Raw genomic sequence first — 20,727 nt, 5'->3', positions numbered from 1 at the left:
TGGACTACTTTTTCAGTCTCAGTTGGAGTAATTGGGATAACACAGATATCCAAAAAGAAACTGGTTTTCAAAGCAACAAAAGAGATTGCTGAACTGCTGAATATCTTAAAACTTCTACTATCAAAATATGAACTGTGAATATGTTTTTTTGCAAACCCTTCCCTCCAACAGCACTCAACACAAAAAAATGCTTTGTAAATGTGCCATTCTCATGCCAATGAAGCCTTTAGGGGCCCTGAAAACACATTTTCTTCATCAGAACAATTTTAGTTTTGTGTCACCTCCTTCTGTGCACCAATCAATGTTGAGCAACATCAACAGACCTCTCAAAGAAAGCTGATGTTTTTGACTGTTAAACTCTTCTTTTAAAGTAGAATATTTTTGTTATTGATGCTTAATATTGCAGATACTAATTATAATAATTTGACAACTGTGGGGTTTTTTTTGTTTTTGTTTTTTTTTAAGAATACAATATTAAATCTTTCAGTCAAATATGCAAACTTGAACATAGTGGTTTTAGACCTCCAAAGGCTGATTTATTGTTCTTTCCAAATGGTAGTTTTCACACGCATATTTTTGAGTCATACTTTATGTTGTTCCTGAAATGATAACAAAGAACGGGTTACAAGCGTAGCTTTGACATTATTCTGCTTTCCCTTACATAGTTTCTACCTGTCAGACATCGTCAGACAGCTTTCAAGTTCCCGACAAAACTCCATGTAGACACATACCCAGTGTTGACACAGATGTTCAAGATGTCCTCTTGCACTGTGGAATAATGAATTCTTGTTTGAGCCACTAACATCAGAAGCATGGTGGATGAGTTTTGGATTGCTCTCAGCATTTTCCTCCACCTCTCCATCTCCCAGATAACTGGCTTTGTCTGCTTTTTGTTCCTCTCAGCAGATCCAATAGTGCTGTGAGAGTGTCTGCTTTTCAGTGCCTATCGGTCGCAGCTCACACCTCGTCATTGTTATTGTGTCTCTAAACTGATCACATTATTAGGTTGATGCTACTGCTTTTAACATCTAAGTAGACTCAAAGTGCCTTTTATATGCTGCATTCAAAGAACAACCCACCCACACATAAAAATTATTCCTTTTAACACAATAGATCTGTACCCAAAAGGGAAGGAAAACAAGACAATTATTAATGATGTTTATCCTTTTTCTTTACCGTTATAGGAATACATTTTCCGGCTTGAACCTGGTAAAGTGGATTCTGGGAAAGGAAAATGTCCCTATGACCCCAAACTTAACAGCGTCTCTGCTTTGATCAGTAAGTCCTTGCTTTTTTTTCTCCTTCATACAGTGTTGTACAGGGAGCTTTAAATAGCTCTGCAATATGTCTTTCTTTAGTCAGTTCAGTTTGTGCATGCTTCAAAAGGATGTGTTTGTAACAACATTAGTTCTGTGAAACTCTACATTATTGAATTTAAATATTTTCTTTCAATTTTTTATAGTGTTTACTTAACACTAGCTGCCCCCACAGTAATAAGCTCCTCTTATTTATAGGGGATGATTTTACATTCCATGTTCTTATTGTGCACTAGATTGCACCAATGGACAGTCTAAGGCTGCAACTAATGATTATTTTCATTATCAATTAATGTGCCGGAATTGTTTTGTATGGGAAATGAAAATAAAAATGCCCACTAAAAGTTTTCTGGTCCCAAGCAAGTTTGTTTACGTTGCTTGTTTTGTCCGACTTACAGTTCAAAACCCACAGACAGTCACTTTACAATCATGCGAGACAGAGAAAATCAGCAAAACCTCACATTTGGAGAAACTGCAACCAGAGAATTTTTGGCCTTTGTGCTAATTATTTCAGCTCTAGGACAGTTTTATCAATATGTTCACTTGTTTTGTCAGACTGATGCGTGTGCTCTTATGTCGATGGGTGGTCTTTTGTTGTCAGCAGCTTACAGGTGCTCAAACACGGCTGTTGATCAGTGACCTCCTGCCCTGTGTGTGTGTGTGTGTGTGTGTGTGTGTGTGTGTGTGTGTGAAAGAGGGAGAGCTACAGATTATCCAGGGCAGAGACTTACCACATTGAAGACAACAGAGGAAGCTGGAATTCCCGTGGTTAAGGCGTTAGGGGTTCTTGTTTACACATACTACCTTTCTTGCCATCTCTCACTTACCTCCTTAAAATATCACCACAGTAGATAACCATAGTATAAACTCTTTTCATGCACCGAAAATGACTTTGTCTGACACCAGACATGATGTATCTGGAACTGGTTTTGTCAAAATTTGGAGTGATGACACTTTAAAAACATTGCAGGCTTTATGCGGAGAGTGTTCTGAATGGCTACAATATCCAGCTTTGATTGACCCCTAACCTCATCACCATGCATCCAGCTGACATGAACTTGTCTGAATCCAGCTGTCCATTGTAATTAAACTGATTGGCCTAATGAGTGTGATATAAGTATGATTGCAATATAATTGTGGGGTCAGTATTTTTAACCCAAACGTGACACTACTGGACTGGGTTTGATGAGATTTTTTAAAACATGATGTATTTTGGCACCGTGCCGTGGTTTTTAAAAGATTACGAAGAAATTATAATCATGCAGAGTGAAAACAAATGACTGCTAATAGCCACATCTGCTGTACGTGCCATCAGTCTGATGCTGATGAAACCCGGTGGGATAATGCAACTTTATAATGAAGTTTCAATTGGACGTGGTAGACAACGCATTCTTTGCTTTAACCTGAACATTTTTCATCCGTCATGACTTCACCTCTACAACACCCTTCCTTCTTTCTCTGTGACTGACAGATGGAGAGCTGTATGCAGGAGTCTACATTGATTTCATGGGAACAGACTCTGCTATCTTTCGTACACTGGGGAAGCAGACAGCGATGAGGACTGATCAGTACAACTCCAGATGGTTAAACGGTAATATCTCAACTCACGGCTTGTTCTGGAGCCAGCGTTATTTCGTTCACTCATCTCTTTCCCGACCCTTTTTAATTTATTCCTCAATTCTTGAAGTACATTGCGGTTATTTTTCACACAACTTCCCAGATGTTGCTTCAACGCCGCCCTTCACATCGTCCATTCCTAGAGCCATGTTGTCTAGGAATTAGATTGTTGATCTTTCCAGGCTGCTCCACATGACCACACGATCATTTGACTCGAAGCATAAAATGCACTACGCTAATTGTTGACTGCATGCCTGCTGAGCCTGACCACAGGGTCGGTAGTGTAGTAGCTGGGGGAAATTACTGAAAGTCAATAGTGACTCAGAGTAGCCTCCACTCTCTAATGATCCGTGATTGTTGACCGTTATAAATGCTGGTCGGGTGCTTTCGGTTGATGTTGCCAAACCAACCGCAGCCTCCCCCAGTGTTGCTGGCTCCCAGATTTTCCTCTGACCCTGTTACCCTGACAACAGTCCCCTGGTAGTGGTATACTGAATCGGGACACCTGAGTCCTGCTAATCAGCCATGTGGAATCCCTCTGAAATTTCCCCTTCCCCCATGACATAGTTCCTGGTTACCCCCCTTGGTTTGTCCTCATTTGGGTCCCTGGTCGGTCACAGCGGGGAGGGGAAACCCTGTGTTGCGTGTCCAGTAGTGACCCAGTAAGTCAGCCAGTGGGAGTGCACTGTAAAGCCATATTGAGCGTTGTCGCTAGGTAGAAATAAAGGGGTGATTTTAGGACAGTTAAAGTGCTCTTCTGGGCTACTATTATTTACAGCAGTAATCATTCTCAATAGACCTCTGCCTCATCCAGTTTCTCTGTCAGAGTTTCAGTGATGTCTGTGGCTGAATCCAAATCTCCACCCTTTAGACTTGGAGACTGAGGGTGTTTGGCTCCGAGATGCCATAATGCTCAGTGAAACAAGACTTTAGACCACACTTGTTTCAGCGGATATGACTTAAAAGGAAGCTCCTGCTCGCTTCCATCATTTGTAAGTGATGGGGGGAGAAAATCCCCAGACCTATCTACATATCAAAGTTTAGCACAAAATGAGGCTTCTGCAGGTATAGGCAGGTAAATCTGCAGTCTTTTCAGTGAGAAACTCCCTGTTTATGTCCTTCTACCACTGATCAGCAAAGAAAACACTAGCATCTGGGGAAACACAAAGAGGAAATTTCAAGCTAAGATGACTGTAACTTTGGAAGATATCTTTTTGATATTTCCAACTCAGACTACTAAAGCCTCATTAGCTTCACCTGTTCAGTGATTTTGAGTGCACTGAACATGGGCAGTGGATTTTGTCCCCAATAATTTCCTTTGGAAGGCATTGACCTCTTAACAGCCAGTATGGAAGGGAGGAATAATTACAGCTACCAGTTTGTCTATCATTTTAAGACAGACTTGAACTTATCTGAACCTATACTTTAAAGGATAACTTGGATTACTTAAATTTTTGACACTTATAATATTATATTCACATCAAAGAATACAAGCATGAAAAGCTGCTAATGCTCTCTCCGTCTCTTCTTTCTTTACTACAGATCCCACATTCGTCCACGCACACCTCATCCCAGACAGCGCTGAGAAGAATGATGACAAGCTCTACTTCTTCTTCCGCGAGAAAGCCTCTGAGATGGGCCAGAGTCCAATGACCCAGTCCAGAATAGGGCGGATCTGCCTGGTAAGTTATCACACCAGTCAGCAAACCTCATGTTGATCATCTCAACTGAAAGGTTTATGTCTCCATAATGATTAGTTATAGCCTGTTGCCCGTTTCTTAGTCTCTTAGAGGAAAGGAAGTTCCCCGTGATCATTAGTAATTGCTGAGCAAGAAACAGTAACACACACCAAGTACCAGGCAGAAAACAAAATACGTTTGGAAAGAATTCTGTTATTTGTGTTCCTCGGCAGAGATAAGATGTAATGCTGTGGCCTGGAGTGTTGTTTTTCACTAACGATGGACAAATAATGGCGTGTCCAAAACTTTCAAAACATCTGTACATGGACTTCATAAAATATGTCTCCAAAAATTCGCCTGTGTTTGCAAGACACATCCTTTAAATATGCAATTTATAAGAAATATAGTGAATGAGACTAAGAGGCTACAGCCATGCTAGTGGCTCTATGAGGTTGTACTGATGCACAGTGGGGCTTTGAGCTAAATGCTTTCATCGGCATGCTAACATGCTCACAGTGACAATGCTAAAGCAGGGATCTTTATCAAGTGTAATGTTTGCCATGTTCACCATCGTAGTTTTGCAGGTATGTAGTTAGTAGTATGTAGCAACAGACTTGATGATGGTGTGAGAAACCTTCTTTAAATTTATTCTCTGGGGATCATGAATATCTGCCTGACAGCTGTCAAGACATTTAACGCTGAATCACAGATGTCAACCTGCTGGTGGTGCTGGATGAAAGGTCAGGTGAAAGTCAGGCTTCATATCTATCTATCGATCTATCTATCTATCGTGTGTACCTGTTTCTGAAGGTTATTAAAACATGTTCCCTTACAACTTTAAAAACACATTTCTTTCCTACATGATGTTATAGTAGATGAAAATGGATATCAAATGTATGTCTTCCAGCTCTGCAAATCCTTTAGACTCCGTAAAAGTTGTTCCATGAATCATTTTCCCACGGCTTTACCTCAGCAGTAGAAGTTGGCTGACCTCCTGTGCAGATGAGCCAAGCTGAAATTCAGAGCTGATCTTTATTCATGCAGGCCCAATAACAACAGACCCTGTGCAGTTAGTTTGGACAGTTGTTTCAGACAGCTGTTGTTCAGACATTGGTCAGACTCTTCCTGTAGATGGATGGATAACTACTGTGTGTCTTTTCCCTGCAGAATGACGACGGTGGACACTGCTGTCTGGTCAACAAGTGGAGCACGTTTCTGAAAGCTCGACTCATCTGCTCAGTCCCTGGAGCTGACGGCATTGAGACACACTTTGATGAATTAAGTGAGTTTGAATTATGATTTCCCAGTTAAAGATTCTCCTTTTCAGCACATCTGTGGGGCTTTCTTTCATCTCTGGACATTGTACAATCCATCCCCTCACCAGGTGTGTCCTATGTCCACTACCTGTTGATTATTTAACTTCAACAGCAAATACCAAAAATTCTTAATGTGGTGTGTTTCCAGATCATATTCCACAACTCAGGGAACATACAGTGCATCTGCTTAGAGTGCTTAGTGTGAAGCACATAATGAATATGTCCATGACCTGAATTGAAAAGCTGGCAGATGGAAAGTGAGAATTCTTACAGGACCGTGTAACTACAATTCAAAGATGGACTTTCTCCAGATGGACTACTTGTTGACAAATTCAGTATCAACAGCTTTCTCATTTGTAGTTCTATTCACATTCTGCCCTCCATTTTCTTTTGCATACTTTTACTACGATGTTATGGTTTTATGGCTTTCAGCATTATCATCTACTCAGATTTTGCTGCAGTGTGTGGGCCAACAGCTCACTGCACTTAGGGACACACTGCCAGGCAAGCTGCAGTTACAGCAGTATGTGTCTACTTATGCACAGCAATGCTGGGAAGAATCCCATGGAAGCTGCAGTTTTAGATTAAGGTATCACTGACTCATGTGTGTTAAGCTTGACATGTTCTGTTCCTTTGAATGTTTAAACTTTGAACTCCTTGTAGTTAATATCCTGAAAGGTAACATCCTTACTGTAAGACTGATCATTCTGCTTTTGGGCACCATCAACATGTTTTGCAGAGCATTTGTAGAATTAGTAAAAAAAATTAAAAAACAAGAGATAGAAGAGCAAATACACACACGCATACAGAGTAATCAAAGTAATGAGCAGCTGGGATCAGTCCGCCCCCCGTGGATCATCCCGGTTTGTCCGTCATTCACATGACTGACAGGATTAAAGAGGGATTTGTACTATACTTGAAATTATAGTGGCTGGTGGTATGAGCAGCAAATCTTTCACTACTTTCCACTGGGAATACAACTCTAATTTCACACAACATTTAATGATAGAAAGTTAAAATTTACCTTGAGCCATCTCATTTTTCCAGCTGTGAAGATGGACTCAAATGAATTGACCCTTTGCTAAGCCACGCCCGAATACACAGCTGGCCAATCAATGTAAAAAGAGTTGTTTTCTAGCTTTTTTTTGGCTGTATTTTTCTAAGATATGGTCAAACGCCATTCTTGGGGCACTTGTAATAGTTACAGTTGCTACCCAGAGATGTTGATAGGAGAAGTACAATTTATTCTCTTTCCAAAACCTGAAAAATGTTGGCTGTGGATTGTTCCTAATGTAATGTTAGTTAGCTAACGCTAGATAACTTCCTACTGAATGTAACATAATAAAGCTCTACTGTTCTGCTTTTTAATGGATGTAATAATCCAGCTGTACAGGAACAGTGTTAATCGTTCATATCGTCGGGGGATGCGGTGGTTCACTTGTACTGTGTGATTGGTAGGCTAAATCTTTAATTTTTTTCATGTCCGTTTGAGTCAGTTTGAAAGCCTGAAGACAACTTTCAAATCTATAATGCAACTGCAAAACTGTCTGCTTCTTTCTGAGATTTCTTTTTCCAACAAATTTGACAATATTTCTCTGGGGAGTGCAGTAATAGACAGTGACAGTGGATGTGCAGTAATGGACAGTAACTCTCCATCAAGTTCAAAGTCCACTGAGAGGCACCTTTTTGAAAAAATTGGAAATAGCAAAATGACTTCATAAAATGAAGATTACCTTTGGCGGAGTACAGCATGTGCATCACGTCCTCATACCTAATTGTCAGAATATCCCAAATCCCAAAACAACATTAGTGACCATTGGAGGGTACCATCGACAAGCTGACCGTCATCGTCATAGTAAAAATAATAAACACATGGTTAACGTTTGTGGAACGGTCGCACTTTGGTTTATCAAAATTAGTTAGGTTTAGGAAAAGAACAGGTTAAAAAAAGTACATTAGTTACATGTTAAGTTATGTAACATGACTTACGCAGTTAAAGTTAAAATAATTCAACGTTGACTTTGGGTTCCACACGGGACACGGTGGTCTACTGGGTGACCTGTATTTTACCCATCCATCCACTGCGGCCTCCCCCTGTGCGGACTTTGTCGTTCTTTATGCTACCTCACCTGGTGTATGTTCAATCTGTGCAACAATTTGCTAAGGTTTTTGAGTTTGAAAGACATGTCTCCTCAAAACTGTGTGAAACAGGCTTTGAGGTACTTTTTCTTTAGTTTAGTGGGTGTGTCAGAGGTGTTCAATCAGCATTTTCTGTATACTTCTTTATTCAGTTGGGATGTTGTCTGCTATTCTGGACGGTAAGAGCAATGACTGTAACGTTGAGTGTATTTTGTAGTGTTAAATACGTATTGAAACAGATTTCATGAGGCTCCAAAAAAATTACAAAGAATTACTTTCTCAGCCGCCATAGTTGCAACGCTTGAGTAACACAACAGGGTACTCAATGTATCACAGTTTCCATTTAAAGAAACATTTTGCGATGTTCAACTCGAGGAGTAGTATGTAGCTGCAGTTTCAGGACCACAATCCTAGGACCGGAAGTGCATTTCTAGGACACTTGTTTACTTTGATACTGCCAGCTAGCTGGCTGGCTATGCTATGTTACTTTTGACAGCCTCCTGAGCCTCTCGCCTACTGATTCTGAACTGTACATAAAACGACCAGCTCCCACCACAACACAGACTCAAACCCCACATAAGGATAAAAACAACAACAAAGGTCATCAGAACATCAGAAAGGCATTTGAGTCATAGAGAGGGCTCTGCTTTGTTTTCATAACCAACCCAGAGTTGGCTTTCATCCTATTGGACAGGTAAACTAACATTAATGCAAAGCATGTGAAATATATTGTGATTTTGTGTTTAAGTTGGCTCAGGTTAGATAACATTAGCTTGTTTTCCGTTGCAAATACTATAGTTGTATCACTTGCCACATTACTTTAGTTTTGCACATTACATTATACACAATACATTACAGCTAATACGATCCATATTACTATCCTGTGTACCACCAGTATTATGTTAAAAGTGTTGATTTTAGCCTGCAAGAAATGATGTAACGGTACAAAGCAAATATGGATTTATTTATTTATACTAGCCTATAGTGATGCAAGGCAGTGCAGCCAGCTACATTAGCACGGATCTGCCGCTGTTTGCTTCACAATGTTCAATTTAGATTTATTGCTATTTTACTGATACTCACACAGCTTCTTCACCGGTCTCAGTGGCTGTAACATACGTGACCCACGTAATATACAATAATGCAACATAACGGTACTAGACAACACCACAGGGGAAGACCCATTCACCACAGTAATGTTACTTACTACGGTCTAACTGTTATTCTAAAGTGTATGGATTAGTTCAACATTAACCTGATTAAAAAATATTACTGTAAGGTTAGTGTGTGAGACCGTCTCTGGTATTTCGGTCTCTGTTTAGACCAACGCCAAGTGCTCGTTTATTAGTTTGAGCATGCACCCTGAAACCTCACCACTAGAGGCCACTGAAAACTACACACAGCCCCTTTAAATGCCAAATAATAACAATAAAATAAAATTAATTTGGAATAACTAAAATGTAATGCACTTTTCTGAGACTTTTGTGTCTCTAAACAAAATGTAATTTTGTTTCATGCATGTAATGTAATTTTGTGGTACTAAATGGAACAAAATTGTATTTCATTCACATTGGTAGAAACTAATGTAGTTATTATGCTGCAAAAGTCAAAAAATCATCCCTAATTATCATAATGAAATGCAGCATGTGACCTATGGGGTGTTTTTGTTTCTCAAGCTGCACTTGTACACGCCACATGGCCACCAACATGCACATACATTCATTTCTCAGTCATAATTGTTTTCATTCAGATTTTGCCCATAAATTGTGACAGTATTAAATAATTCACCTAGTAACTGCATATAAAGCACATCTATGAGCTACATTTGTAGTAACATCTCTTAGTCCCGCTGTGATGAGGCTTTGCAAGTTGCAAATGTATGCTATGCATTAAGAGCACCGTGTTAGTGAGAGAAGAGTACTCTTCTGTATGCGTTGCTCTCCTTTTAGTATATCCACAGCGCGGCAGGTCAGTTGTAGTCTCTGTGCAGATGAGCACTCGTGGTGAGCTCATTGTGAGTCCTGAGCTGCAATGTAACATCCCACAGCTCTGTGGTCGTCGTCCCCACAACCACAGACAGTCTGGTAGAAATGTGTTCTGTCTCCAGTCCTGCTGGTCCTGATGGAGCCCAGCAGAGGCATCAGAGTGGTTATAGGGACTCTGGGGAGAGAGTGGAGTAGATTCAGATGGTGAGACAGAGGCTAACACAAGAGAAAATATTCAGTGTTGTACCATGGGAGAGCAGGAATATAAAGGCAGAGGGAAAAAGACACAGACACAAAAGAGATGAAACTGTTTGCCAGACAAAAATGAGAATGAATGTGTGGGCGATAAAGTTTTATTGCCTTATTTGAAATGTAATTATGGAATCAAACAATGTTTTTTCATTTAGTTATTTTTTATGTGACTGTAGTCCACAAATCCCAAAACCTCTTTACTATATATGAAGACATGGGTCCTTTCTGTTGTTGCTTTTTGTTTGTTTTTCACTTTTCTCTATAATTATTCTAAGTGGACATTTCAACAACACATTGAGGTGACACACTATCTGTAGACAGTCTGTCTTCCATCCAGTCAATATTCACAGGGTGCATCACTCACTTTCTCTTGTTTCAACATTACTTTTAATATTCCCTGTTTTACAGCAGTCAGAGATGTTTCTCTGCTAATGCGATGCTGAGATTGCCTCAAAGACTGTCTGATCTGACACATCAGAAACAAAAAAGTTGCAATGATGCAACTTGTTCCAGATCTCTGATTTTATGTCTTTCCTCTTTCACTGCACTCATTTTGTAGCCAGGAGGCCTGTCAAACTGGCGTCAGATGGGTTATGAATTTCTATTTTGTTTGCCAAAAGTTAATCTTTGCTTTAGTGTGCAGCCATTATCTGTCATTTTCCTTACTTTGGCATGTAAGCAGATCTTTTTTTGTGATCAAAGGAAAGTTTGTTGATTTTGCAACTTTTGTAAAGTCAGAAATGATGTTTTCATACTAGCCATGTGAGTTTAAGCTTCCGCTTGTTCACTTTGTGCACACTAGATAACGCCAAGGGCACAAGGATCAAATGTGTTATTACTTTTCACCATCAATTTCACATGCATAATTGTGGCTTAACATTTTTGTTCTTTTACATGCTACTTGTTACATTCATTCAGGTGACATATAGTAGGTAAATCTGAGACGGTGGCTCTACATTCTTTCTGTGGTGTGCCAGATTAATGTCTTGCTTCTAGCTTCACAGATATCCATGAATAAAGAGCTCAGGTTGTAAAAGAGAGGATAGGATTTCATGCCTCTTTATTGTAATTGGTGTTTTCTAAAGACATTTGACTATAGGTAATTGTTGTCCTTGTCTTTTCAAGGCCATTTAAAACAAGCAATCTGAACCCTTTTCACTAGTTTCCCACTGATGCACAGCATTAAATGGACATATGTATTCAACTGCAGGTGAAGTGTTATTCTACTCAACCTGTCAGCTTAAAATTTAATTTTAAATTATATTTGTTTTCTTCCTTATTGTTTTTCCATGCACTTTTCTCTCATTAAGCCATCAGAGGACACGCAGGGCTCACAACGGCCTCAACCCCACAGTCACTGGATGCATATGGCTCCTATTAAAGTCATGTTTCACCAGAGATCTCTATTTCACTTAAATTCCCTGCTGAGACACAGGAACTGTAGTTTCAGCATTGGAAGAGTTTGGATGCAGGATCTCATTGAGGCTCTGGTAACCACAATTCATGAGGAACTCTCTTTTAACTCCCCCTCCTACAGGGCAAAAAGTCTCCATATGTCACAATTACAATTACTTTAGGTTGGAACTGCGTGGAATCTGGGAACTAATAAAGCCTTGGGATGATTTGATACACAGACACTAATATTTACTCAATATAACGTGTGTTTTCTTTTTGTCTGACCATTCACCATGACAGTTATTGTGCTTCTGTAGAGAGGCTGCCTTTTTTCATCAGTGGTGGAATGTAACTAAGAAAATGTACTCAGTTACTTATAAATATACTTTTGAGGTATTTATTGCTCCATTTGACAGCTTTACCAGTTACTTTGCAGATTAAGTTTTTACATCCAAATCATATGAAATGCTTGTTAAATACAATGTATAATGAAAGATTAAATCAGTGGCTCCCAACCTGTTTTGTTTGGGGCCCCTAACAGAAATAGCTGCGTCTAGATGGGACTCATCTGCACATGTTTCAGGCCTCTCTGAGAGAGTGATTCCCTCTCTAAACTCCACAGATTTAATAGTTGTTTGAGGCCCAAAGATGTAAAATTATCCAGAGATGAAGTAATGTACATTTGTGTTGCAGAACTTTATATTGAACTTTATTTTTTCTTCTTTCCTAACCGTCCATCATCTCACAACCTTTCAGATTTATCTTGTGGCCCTTTTAAAGGGGGTCTAACCCCTGGGAACCACTGGACTAACTTACCTAACTGTAGCTGCAGTTAGGTAACAGTAATATTCTACATGTGCACAGGAGCATCACTGTCAACAATCTAAGAATGTCACATATAAAAAGATAGGAGTCGCAGGAGCCATTTTTCTGCAGAACGAGTACTTTTACTTTTGATACTTTAAGTAAATTTTTCTGGTAACAACATTTTGAAAGCAGGGCTTTTACTTGGGATGAAGTTAACTGTTGTCAATGTACTTTTATGTAAGGGTCTGAGTACTTCTTCCACCGCTGCTTCTCCTGGTTTATGACTGTGACTAATTAAAATTCTGTATTTGTCTATTAGGGGATGTGTATATCCAGCCAACTCAAGACACCAAGAATCCTGTCATCTATGGAGTCTTCTCAGTTTCAGGGTGAGTGACTGACAACTTTCTCAAACTCTCTAACTTTCATGCAGTTGGAAGGAAAAGGTATATTTTGGTTTCCTCCTGCAGTTTGTGTTCATTTTCGCTCAGCCTGAAGGTGTCAGCTCTCTCTGATATTGAAATGCTGGGTTGCGTATGGCCTGTCAGATGCAGCCTACAAAGACAAAAGAGGCTGTGAAAGTGGAGCCCATTGGGAGTTGCGCTCCTCTGAGAGACTGACTGAGCCTATAGTTCCTCATAGGTCAGGTTTGATAGCGAGTTGTCATTCAACGCGCAGCATTAAAATTCAAAGGAACCAACCAGACATATAAATTGAGATTCTAACTGCACACAAGCGGGGAGAGGTGCGCAACGAGTCATAATAAACATGTCTTGATTAATGTATTTGAGAAACAAATACTGTTATTGTTTCCATCCTCTCCTTAGGCACGTTTAAACCCATCTGATAAAAACACATGCAGTGCTAATGATAGAGGCCAATGACAGGAGTTACAAACATAGTACACCCACCACACAGCAGCAAGAGCCTGAGCTCCGGCGATTCTCTGCAGTACGTGGGTGTTTGTATGTCAGTGTGTCAGACAGCTTGACTCTAGTTGTGTCGGTTTTAGAGTGTGTTTGTGTGTCATAATGTTTCTGTGCGTTCCTGTAAGAGGCCGGCTGTGTACGTGGGAAGGAAGTACCAACCGCAGAGAACACCCGTAGTAATTATCCCAGGGAGTGAGTTAATCTGTATCCTCTAGCTGCCGTCTCTGTGTGTTCATTTTTTTTTCTCCTACCCTCCTCCAGATCTGTGTTTAAAGGCTCGGCAGTATGCGTCTACTCCATGGCCGACATCCGTATGGTCTTCAATGGGCCTTTTGCCCACAAGGAGGGGCCCAACTACCAGTGGGTGGCATACACTGGGAAGATCCCCTACCCACGCCCTGGCACTGTGAGTTATAAACAATAAGAAATCACAAATACACAACTCATCCCATTACAAAGAGAGTTCACTGTCATCCTTTTTATAAGAACATGTTTTTACTGTGAAAGGATTCTGGTAAATTGCAGGTTTAACAGTTTAATCTCTTTTTTTTTTTTTTTTTTGTCAATAGTGTCCTGGAGGCACTTTCACCCCCAACATGAAATCCACAAAGGATTACCCAGATGAGGTTATCAACTTCATGAGAAACCACCCCACCATGTACAATGCTGTATACCCAGTGCACAAGCGCCCCCTGGTGGTCAGAACCAACGTAGACTATGAGTTCACCACTATTGCAGTGGACCAAGTGGCAGCTGCTGACGGAAGCTACGAGGTGCTCTTCCTGGGTACAGGTCAGTTCTCTCAGGCGTTAACTGACATTATATGACCATTGTGCAGTTTGAAGTTCATTGTCAACTGTAATCGAGGACTGACAGGTTTACACACCAGTTAGGATCCTGTTCTTCTTAATCATAGATCAAAGACATTTTGGGGATTCTCAATTTCCTGCTAAAAGAGATAAGTGGAGCCTGAGTTGGAAGATAAGATCAAAGGTCCATGGCACAAAACATCAAAAGAGCCAGAGTGAAACTTGTTCTCTCTTATGTTTTACAGATCGGGGGTCAGTCCAGAAAGTGATAGTCCTGCCTAGAGACGACTTGCAGACAGAGGAGCTGGTCTTGGAGGAAGTGGAGGTCTTCAAGGTCTGACCTTTTTCTCCGTTTATGGTTATTGTCTTTGTTATCCAAGACAAAAGACTAACACACTCAACATCCATTGTCTGCTCGTTTAAAGCTGTTGTTCACTGTATCACTGCAGGTTCCCACAGCAATTACCACCATGAAGATTTCATCAAAACGGGTACGTTACTTAAGTGGCTTAGATCAAATAGTTAAATTAAGAGATAAATTGTCACACAGAAGTCAGACTTTACACAGAAAACTTGTGTCTGTAGTCATTCATTCAAATAAGACAATTATACAATTTTAAAAAAAATGTTGTAAAGCTTTATTTTACAGTTCCCATAGTTTCCTCAAATTTCTTAAAAAGGAATTGATATATAACTGTAAATTCATAGGAAGGTTCCTATAAAGGACTGGGTAATACGATGCTTATTAAATGGGAAATGGACACAGTGTTGAAATGGTAGATTTACAGTTAATCATTTCGATCCTTTTAAATAAGTTTCTTAGGAACGCAACTGCTTATAAACTCAACACAAGGAGCTAATAACTGTCTCAGAACTTCTCTATGTTCTTTGAAACAGTGCCACATTACATTGTTCCTTTAATTCTTCTAGGAAATCATTAGGAAATTACAGACCGGGGGGAAAAAAAGTGATGCTCAAAATGTTTATATCTGATTATGTTATTTTTTAATCTTTACCTCTGTTTGTTTTAACAGCAACAACTATATGTAGGATCAGTCTTGGGAGTGACCCACCTGGCTCTCCATCGCTGTGATGTGTACGGGGAGGCCTGCGCTGACTGCTGTCTGGCCAGAGACCCGTACTGCGCCTGGGACGGAAAATCCTGCTCCAGATACTCATCCTCACAGAAGAGGTGACGATTAAGATAGTATAGATAGGCATGCTTTGGTACAGTACTTGTCTGTGTATGTGTCTAGAACATTTTCATTTATACTTAGCATGTAGTATTTCTTAAATATGTTGAAGTTAAGCTTTTTATTTTCTACTGTTGATCTGACCTCTCTAGACGTAGCCGTAGGCAGGATGTAAAGTACGGCAACCCAATCCGCCAATGCAGAGGTTACAACTCCAACAGTGAGTATTCTGCTAACTTTCTATTATGCCCATATGGTTCACGCACAATTTGGGAACTAAAAATATGAAATGTATGTGCACTGTTATCTATCTATCTATTTAGTTGCTGTATTTTATATTTGCTCAGGAAAAAAACACAAGATAAATTCTACATAATGTTTTATAGCCAATAAGAATACTCTGGAGACAGTTCAGTATGGAGTGGAGGGCAGCACTACGTTCCTGGAGTGCCAGGCCAGGTCCCCTCATGTGTCTCTCAAGTGGCACCTGCAGAAGGAAAACAGTGACAGGAGAAAAGAGGTGAGCAAAGCTTTCCCTGTATAGCTGTTACTGTTTCTACAGCTGTCTTTATAATAATGTCCCTGGTAAAGGTCTGGGGTCTCATGCGTAAACATGCGTATGCCACTTCCCAAGCAAAGGTTGTGATCTATGAAAAAACAAACTTGACGGGAGAATGTGCGGTCCTGTCCGTAAACTCTGAATCTGCGTACGCACATAAAGAGGAGAAATGAGAAACGGCGACTCACATGGCAGAAGGATGAAACGGTTTGAAATGAATAGGCCTGCTATTGTGTAAAATAAATTGAAATATTACCTCTAAGTATTGTAGGCTTAAAGCCTTTCTGAATAAGTAAACACCCATTAGATTGACTTTCCCTGAAGTGTGCAAAAAACATCATTTAAGATCATTTGCAACGCACAAAAAGATCCAGATTTAGGATCATAAACACAAACGGAGATATCTGTTTCTGCAAAAGAACACCTCAGATATGTTGTACAGTTTAATCTGGAATCATATTAACTAATAGGCTACTTGCGAGCAGTGCAGTTTATTCTCATAAATAAGGTGCACAGGAGGACAAATTACATTTAAACTGATTTGATGCTGTTTTCAATGCGTCAATCAAGGAAATAGGAGTGCATAGTTTAATGTTATCAGATGTTTGTAGCCTTATCGAGCCAAACGTTGTGTGCCAGCGTGTGGATGTGATGCGCTGCTTGTAAAAACACATTATGGAAAAATAAAACTTTTATCGTCATTTACAGCAAGTCATATTTCTTTTAACTCATCAGCAGCCTCGTTAAGTAAGTGGACTGTTTGTGTAGCCTAAATAAATGTTTAAACACAAGTGGAATGCATTTACTCTCTTTTCAAACGGGGTTAATCCAAATAAGTACCTGGGTCATCCTGTCTTGCGTGTGTGTGTCCCCCATCCAGCCAGTGACATCACTAATCAAGAGGGATTCGCCTTCCTGCAGATCCATTATGAAGGGAGTGGAGCTCCGGTGCCCCCTTTCCTCTGGTGTACAAGCGTTGCGTGAAAGTGCATTTTTACCCACCAAACATGCTTCAGCTTCACCAAAAGGAACGTCCGTGTCACACTGTCTCAGAGTTAAATTTCATTTTGTAGCTTTTCTGTCAGAATTTGCCTCCTTTTCTTCATGCAGTCAGTACGTATTAATATAAATGAGCATTTATAGGCAACTATGGGCGTTTGGAGGGTCGGACATGGAGCTCCCTCACATGCGCCACATTTCAAGTTGATTGTGATTTATAAAGGGAACTTGCTTACAAATGTGCTTACGCGTGGTTTTTTTGCCGTACGTTAATTTTGGCTTTTGGCCGCACGTACACTTTTAGTGAGGATTCTATGCACATTCTATGTTTTATAAATGAGACCCCTGGTGTGTATCAGGAGAAGGCAAATGAATGTATGGAGTGTTTAAACTTCACTTTTAACATCTTGTGTAATAATCTTCACTGTCCTTCCTTCCAGATTCGCTCAGAGGGCCGCATCCTAAAAACAGAACAAGGTCTTCTGATCCGCTCACTGCAGTCCTCTGACAGCGGCATCTATCAGTGCACATCCACAGAGAAAAACTTCAAACACACGCTTGTCAAACTGCAGCTTGTGGTCCTTTCCAGTCGCACAGTCAACAACGTTTTGGTGGAAACAGGCAGCCCGGCCCTCCCTCCGCTGCATTCCAGTGCCTGGACTCCGAGCGCTGGACAGTACAAGGACCTGCTGACCATCCTAAGCCAGCCAGAGATGGGCCTGATCAACCAGTACTGCCAGGATTACTGGCAACTTGGAGAAACCAGCGTTGGAGACAACAAAGCCAAAAGCCTGAACGAGCTGAAAGAACAAAAGAAGCCTCGCAATCGTCGGCATCATGACGAGCAAACAACTCCAGCTGAGACATGAGGAGCTTATCATACTCCAACACCCCCACTCTCCCTTTTCACACCACCTCCTAAACACTGCAACCCTCCTTTTCGGGGGATTGACTCCAATTAGAAAAATCTAATTATCATAACAGACAAGACAGCAAAAGCATCAAACAGTTAGTAACTGTTGGGAAAAAATACACAATATTTATTGTAGGTTGTAAAAAGTAATTCTTTGTACCTATCTAGAAAACATGTTTTTTTGTGAATAGGAAAATCTGTGCAAATATTGTTGTTATTGTAATATTATTGTTAGTGTTATTGTTTATTACAACGTGTTATTATGTTGAGAATACATTTATGTTTGGTGTTTTTGAGAAACAGCAACAATAACCCAGGACATTGGGAGTATCCACACATGGACACGGGCCGCTGAACATGTATTCAGAAACTGTTAAACATGTTGGATCACTTGACTGCTGGCAGTATTCAGTGTCTAAGCTGGAAGTCGAGTCGCTGGATCAGTGAAATTCTCAAATTTCCCCGAACTTCTTCACCAGAACTTTGTACTTTATAGCAGCAACATACAAGCTGTTGATGATGCTGATGATAATAATGATGGCATTTCTTGGGACACGCAAGGATTAAAGCAATGCCCGCAGACTGCAGCTCATAAAGGCCCATGTTAATGAAAGGCCCTTTGTGGCAGGTACGTCTCTCCTTTCATGTTGTGGTCCAGCCTGGCCTCAAGTAACGATGTTGTATCACCCGCCCAGATTCTTCCAAAATCAGTTGCTGCCAAGTGTTTGTTTTGTTTATATGTGAATATCACATCTCAGTGTTGTATCCTTAACAAGCGTGATCTTTGTGATAAGTTGTTCTTTTCTTGGGGGGGGGGGGGTCTTTTGAAGACACAAAAGCTGAAAATATAACATTGCCTTCTCTTTTCTCTTTTGAGATAAGAAATTCCAGCAGGCAGCTATATGTGTGTTTGTGACAGTTTGTGATAAAAATATATATATATTAGAGACGAAGCACCTTCTGTTGCCAAATTGGTAAGAAACAGTAAATGCTTCACATGTATCTGTGGCATATGCAGTGTATTCATATAAGGCAGAGCATGCAGTTTGTATGTTCAAAGGTTGTTTTCTTCAGCTCGCAATGAATCCAAAGTTTGCATTCCTGCCAGTTTCATGCGAAATATTGGTTTCACTGAGTGAATATTATACACATAATCAGTCTACATTTCTATTAGATTACAGCCACAAGTGTGCTGATTTGCATTGCTGTGGGAACAGAATACTTTGATTGGTGCTCTATTTACTGTATCAGCTGGTTAAAAACAGAGCTTTCACAGTAAACTTTTTTTGTCAGTGCAGTGCCATCCTGCTATGATACGTGCCACAGACTTCATATAAAACTGTTTGTACTGAGCATCTTCCATACTGTAAAAAATAAAACAAATGCCACTAACAAGCTGATCACCGCCAAACCTGGAGAGAACATGTACCAAAACCTTCAGAAGGTGGCTTTTCATTGTGCATGGCATGTACAGTGTATGTATATGGTATTTGTCTAAAATGCTATGTTGCTGTGGATGTCTGTGAATGTCTTTCTTGTTGTGGGAATATGGAAACCTTTTATGGCGGAAAATGCTGAGAATACAGAAAGGTCAGATTGGGATTTTAAATCCTCTCTCTCTCATGCTCATTCTCTCTGTGTCTCTCTCTCTCTGTCTTTAAGTCTATTCTTTCTTTCTCTTGTTCTCAAATATTTGCAAAACAAATTTGCATATATTTCCAACATGTGCATCTATTTTATTTTCTCTGTTTGGCAGACTTTGCTCTGGGTCATTGAGGTAAAATAATGTATGATATGATGCACAGTTGATGTTATTGTAATGACTTGTAAAAATTACTATCTATCTTTTCTTCCTCATCAATGTTGCTGACTAATAAATTAAAGCTCTATATTTTATAATAACAGGGGTTCTGTTCTGCCATTGGTGAGCACATTGTCTGCAGGGTTTGTTGTGTGATATGTACTGTAATGCAGTGATTTCAGTGCTCCTCATGTTAATGATCCGCAGTGGTGCAGGAAGTATCCAGATCGTTTACTTCATTAAAAGTAAAAATACCACAATGTAAAAATACTCTTTTACTAAATAAGTCCAAGTCCTGCATTGACATTGTAACTATAAGTAAAATTATGTACTTTTTTAAAGTACACAATGCAGAAAAATTGCCCCTGTGAGCGATATACTGTTATACGTCGTGTTAATGTGAAAGAAGCATTTTTGATCAAGGTGAATCTCTTTTTAATAATTTGCTGTTTGCTTGTTTGATCTGAAACATTTTATCTTATTTAACAGTCTAAGCTATGTGTTTTCAGTTTGTAAAGTGACTAGCTGTCAAATAAATCCAGTGGAGTAAGGAGAACAATATTTACCTTTTAAATTTAGTATAGTAGAAGTAGAAAGTGGCATCAAATGTAACTATTCAAGAAAAGTACCTCAAATGTGTACGATACATACAGTTGCATTTTACCACAGCTGACCTGTAGCATTGATTTCCTTGACAGTAGTGACTCAGGAACTTAATCAATGTTGACTCCACAGAAGATCACGATAAAGTAAAATTGATAAGAATAAACTTTATTTAAGGAGCACTTTTCTAAGCAAAACTGCTTTATAACAGACAAACCGAAAAGGAGACAGCAACAGGTTACTGTACATGTAGGTAAATGCAGTGCAATGCTCACACATACTGTTTTTGCATGCCTCCATAATTGAAAGTGAGTAGATTAGGATCCTTAACCGTCTTCAGATTGAGGTCAATGAGATCTGTCAGGTGAAACCGCAAAGCTCTATAAGCACTTCAGAGCTCACCCTTCAGTCTGCA

At 39.9% G+C, this 20,727-nt stretch overlaps 1 protein-coding gene across 1 annotated transcript in view; it reads left to right on the top strand.

The window, feature by feature from the left end:
- The window catches only part of sema3fa (sema domain, immunoglobulin domain (Ig), short basic domain, secreted, (semaphorin) 3Fa), a 54,234-nt gene extending 34,422 nt beyond the window's left edge, over positions 1-19,812 (top strand). The window contains exons 7-19 of the mRNA XM_038697074.1: positions 1,185-1,278; positions 2,788-2,907; positions 4,476-4,615; positions 5,780-5,894; positions 12,826-12,895; positions 13,697-13,841; positions 14,005-14,227; positions 14,490-14,578; positions 14,694-14,735; positions 15,279-15,436; positions 15,590-15,657; positions 15,824-15,957; positions 17,436-19,812. Of these exons, the coding sequence (XP_038553002.1) occupies positions 1,185-1,278; positions 2,788-2,907; positions 4,476-4,615; positions 5,780-5,894; positions 12,826-12,895; positions 13,697-13,841; positions 14,005-14,227; positions 14,490-14,578; positions 14,694-14,735; positions 15,279-15,436; positions 15,590-15,657; positions 15,824-15,957; positions 17,436-17,864 (1,827 nt within the window). The 3' untranslated portion in view covers positions 17,865-19,812. The remainder of the gene's footprint in view (positions 1-1,184; positions 1,279-2,787; positions 2,908-4,475; positions 4,616-5,779; positions 5,895-12,825; positions 12,896-13,696; positions 13,842-14,004; positions 14,228-14,489; positions 14,579-14,693; positions 14,736-15,278; positions 15,437-15,589; positions 15,658-15,823; positions 15,958-17,435) is intronic.
- Positions 19,813-20,727: the final 915 nt, after the last annotated feature.

The sequence above is a fragment of the Micropterus salmoides genome, unplaced genomic scaffold (genome assembly GCF_014851395.1).
Source record: "Micropterus salmoides isolate LMB-PRFRI ecotype aquatic unplaced genomic scaffold, ASM1485139v1 Ms_hic_scaffold_4, whole genome shotgun sequence".
NCBI lineage: Eukaryota > Metazoa > Chordata > Actinopteri > Centrarchiformes > Centrarchidae > Micropterus > Micropterus salmoides.
Note: the sequence above shows the minus strand (reverse complement) of the source record. Positions and strands in the feature narration are given on the sequence as shown.